Raw genomic sequence first — 3,783 nt, forward strand, 5'->3', positions numbered from 1 at the left:
TGACGTAACCTATTCAGTTAGGCTGCGTGGAAACGTCACTCGAGTGCAGGCTACAACATTTCTCGTGTACGTGTTTTCGAATAATAATATAGATAAATTTATTGAAAATATTCTGACACAGTGGAATTTAAGTTGTTTAAATGAAAATTTTAAACGTATATATATTTATTCCTACATATACATGTATTATATAATTCGTCTGCCGTTCTATTATATCTTGTAAACTAATGTAAACATTGAGGTTAAAGTTGTATATATATTAAAAACTTCCAGAAACTAATCAAGTTTCTCATTTTACTTTAACGTTTTTGATATTACAAATAATATTTAAAAAAAGTAAAAAGTTAAATTGGTAAACTGGCGCGGCGTACATACACGGTACTGCTTCTTGCGGCGCTCGGCCGCTAGCACGCGCGTGGAGTGGAAAAAATAGCACCGCGTTCCGGTCTCTACTGATAAATTCAGTAGTTTTTACTGAAGAAGCATGTAGTTGTGGTTATTGTAGATGGTTCTGTCATATTTACAACGTAATGCTGTTGACGTTACTGGACATGCGTTACTGTACTACTTCAGTTGGAATTACTGAACTTATCAGTAGACACAACGGATCTTTTCTCTCAATGTAGCGGTGATCTGCGAGCGAAATCGATTCCGCGACGCAGCGGTGGTCCTTTTATCACCTCCGAGGCGAAAACTTCCTCCCGGCGGATTTCCCAAAATTTCGGGATGGTGATTGGCCATCGGAGCCCTACGTCACCGTGTGGACGTCACCGACGGGAACGTTACGTGGTTTTGACTGCTTTGTTTATAGCATGGATCTTTTTTTTGCGAGAGCGTTGTTGTTTGATTTTATTTGCGCGACCGGTCGACCGTGGCTGTGTTATTGCTAACATTTAGCAAATTTTCCGGAATGTAACGAAAGATCCATGCTATAACGTGACAAAAATTATTCCTTTGACGCAAAGTTATTTAGGCGAGTATTTTATAGAATGCGTGCTTGCGTTGACATGCATCCGAACGCGATTTCCTTGCGATGCGATTGATCGCGATCTCAAACAAGAGTGCATTTTTAAAGAAGCCCGCTGCACCACAGGAATGGCCGCATCTCACCAAGTTAACCTTGGCTGATCCAGATTTTCTCACACCACGGCCAGTGGATATCATCATTGAAGCTGACTCATATGGGCAGATCATTAAGTCCAACATCATCAAACAAGATCCATTGATGCTAATTGCGCAGCTATCAATTTTTGTATGGCTCGTTTTCGGACCTGTCGACACGTCATCATCGGCATCTGCTGCAGTGCATCATGCCTCAATTCAGGAAAGAGAAGATGCTCTCGACGAGTTATTGTCGAATTTTTGTACACAAGAAGAAGTGCCTGCGAGTAATAATCATGATCTTACTTCTGACGAGCAAAGATGTGAAGAATATTTCAAGACCACTGTTTCGCGGGACTCAACAGGTCGATACACGGTTCGAATTCCGTTAAAATCATCACCTGATACTCTTGGTGATTCGTATCACACTGCTCATCGATGTCTGCAGGGGTTAATAAAAAGATTCTCACAAGATCACAACTATCGACGTCGGTATCATCAATTTATGACCGAATATCGAGAACTCAATCACATGACGGAAGTTTCACCGGTGTCCAGTCAGCACACGCAATATTACTTGCCACATCACGGAGTGCTCAGACCAGACAGTGCAACCACAAAATTACGGGTGGTATTTAATGCTCGAGTGCATCTACATCCGGCCGCTCACTTAATGATCTCATGCACACGGGAGCCAAGTTGCATTTGGACATCACCGATGTTTTGCTCTGGATTCGACAATTTCGACATTTAGTTGCCACTGACATCACCAAAATGTATAGGCAAATCAACGTACATAAAGATGACTGGAATTTACAACGGATTCTCTGGATAGACGAACAGCTCAATGAAGTGCCATATTATCTAACAACGGTCACGTATGGTACCAAGGCTGCCCCGTTCTTAGCAGTACGAACACTGCTGCAACTGGTGGAGGATGAAGGCCACAACTTTCCCCTTGCAGTGCTGTCAATCCTTCAAGGTCGATATGTCGACGACACTTTTGGAGGCGCTAACACTGTCCAGCAGGTAATAAAAATTTTATTGCAGCTAAAGAACTTGTGCATAGCGGGCGGTTTTTCATTAGCCAAGTGGCACGCGACTCATCTAAATGTGCTCACTGCGATTCAAGCAGAAAAAGACCAGGGCTCACAAATTGCATTTGACAATTGCGTAATCAAAATACCCGGATTAAGACAAATTCATTCACATTCTCAACAAAGATCTCGTCACACACCAATCACCTCACCAAACGCCTCGTTTTGTCTGAAGTGGCTCAGATATTTGATCCACTGGGCTTTGCATCACCAGTAGTGATCAAGGCGAAGATGCTCTTGCAGGAGCTTTGGCTTCATAAGCTCCAATGGGATGAACCACTGCCATCCCAGGTCTCATCACGGTGGCTCATCATCAGAAAAAAACTCACAAGCTTGATCAAGCTCTCAATACTTCGGTGGTACAACACATGGAGCACCTCGTCAGTAAAATTTCATGGCTTTTCTGATGCTTCTCAACTGGCAATGGCTGTAGTCGTATTTATCACCGTCCACGGCTCTAATGGCGCCACGATTTCATTGGTGTGCTCCAAAATTAAAGTAGCACATCTCAAACAGCTCACCATCCTGAGACTTGAACTCACCGCAGCACTGCTGCTCTCAAGGCTCATGCAATACCGACATCTGACGGTAAATTCGAAGACTGGCTTTCGTTCAAAAACGAGTTCCGTAATATGATCAATTCGCAGAAAGATCTCTCGGAGATCGATAAGTTACATTACTTGAAAGCGGCATTAAAAGACGAAGCCGCCAATAAAATAAAAATCTTTGCAATCGACGGTATTAATTATTCAAAGGCATGGAAAGTTGTAACGATGCGCGGGAAACTTGCCGAACCGGGGCCTTCCCGCACGACGCCAACGAGCGCCGACGGAGGCCGATCCCCGCCAAAGCGAGCGCACGGGATCGCGCCGCTCCCACACCGCGCAACTCACCTGATGATCGACCTTTCTCCTGCCGAGCTCGCCGCGCCGAGGGATATATAAACCGGCGCGCTCGCCGAGACGGCACTTCGTCTACGCTACAGCTTTCCGCTGCTCCTGGCAAAGCCTACCTTCCATATCCTAGGCGACACGCAAAACAAAGTCCAGGGTGTGGGTCTCTACTGAGTGTTTTCAGAGTGTCTCCGAAACTCCATCGCACTTACTCCCGACGGCTACGGCGAGTGCACATGCACTACCGTTTGTAATATACCGCGTTGCGTTATTTCTGTAAGAGCCGCGTTCGCTATACCTCCCGAGTGCATCTGCACTGCCGCTTGTAGCACACCGCGATGCGTTATCCTCTGTACAAACCGCGTTCGTTATATCTCCCGAGTGCACGTGCACTACCGTTTGTAATATACCGCGTTGCGCTATTTTTGTAAAAAACCTCGTTCAGTATACCTCCCGAGTGCATATGCACTACCGCTTGAAATATACCGCGTGACGATATTCTATTTGCGTACATATCGCGCCAAGTGCATATGCACTACCGTTTGTAATATACCGCGTTGCGCTATTTCTGTAAAAAACTTCGTTCAGTATACCTCCCGAGTTCATATGCACTACCGCTTGTAATATACCGCGTGGCGATATTCTATTCGCGTACATATCGCGCCAAGTGCATATGCACTACCGCTTGTAAT

The 3,783-nt window shown here is 45.0% G+C and overlaps 2 protein-coding genes across 2 annotated transcripts; both read left to right on the forward strand.

Moving 5' to 3' along the window:
• The first annotated feature begins 1,033 nt into the window (after window positions 1–1,033).
• On the forward strand, window positions 1,034–1,855 carry LOC143899116 (uncharacterized). Its single transcript, XM_077409119.1, has one exon. The coding sequence runs from the start codon at window positions 1,034–1,036 to the stop codon at window positions 1,853–1,855; it is 822 nt and encodes a 273-aa protein (XP_077265245.1).
• A 20-nt stretch (window positions 1,856–1,875) lies between these two features.
• Window positions 1,876–2,834, forward strand: LOC143899117 (uncharacterized). The gene is made up of 2 exons (XM_077409120.1): window positions 1,876–2,130; window positions 2,325–2,834. The coding sequence occupies exons 1-2, from the start codon at window positions 1,876–1,878 to the stop codon at window positions 2,832–2,834; spliced, it is 765 nt and encodes a 254-aa protein (XP_077265246.1).
• Window positions 2,835–3,783: the final 949 nt, after the last annotated feature.

The sequence above is a fragment of the Temnothorax americanus genome, unplaced genomic scaffold (genome assembly GCF_048541705.1).
Source record: "Temnothorax americanus isolate GAGA-0224 unplaced genomic scaffold, ASM4854170v1 Scaffold253, whole genome shotgun sequence".
Classification (NCBI taxonomy): Eukaryota; Metazoa; Arthropoda; class Insecta; order Hymenoptera; family Formicidae; genus Temnothorax; species Temnothorax americanus.

Excerpts from the sequence above, each read along its gene's own strand:
- LOC143899116 (XM_077409119.1), top strand. The coding sequence starts at position 1,034 with ATGCGATTGATCGCGATCTCAAACAAGAGTGCATTTTTAAAGAAGCCC.
- LOC143899117 (XM_077409120.1), top strand. The coding sequence starts at position 1,876 with ATGTATAGGCAAATCAACGTACATAAAGATGACTGGAATTTACAACGG. Across the intron at positions 2,131-2,324 it reads GCGCTAACACTGTCCAGCAG|ATCTCGTCACACACCAATCA; the intron begins GTAATAAAAATT and ends TTCTCAACAAAG.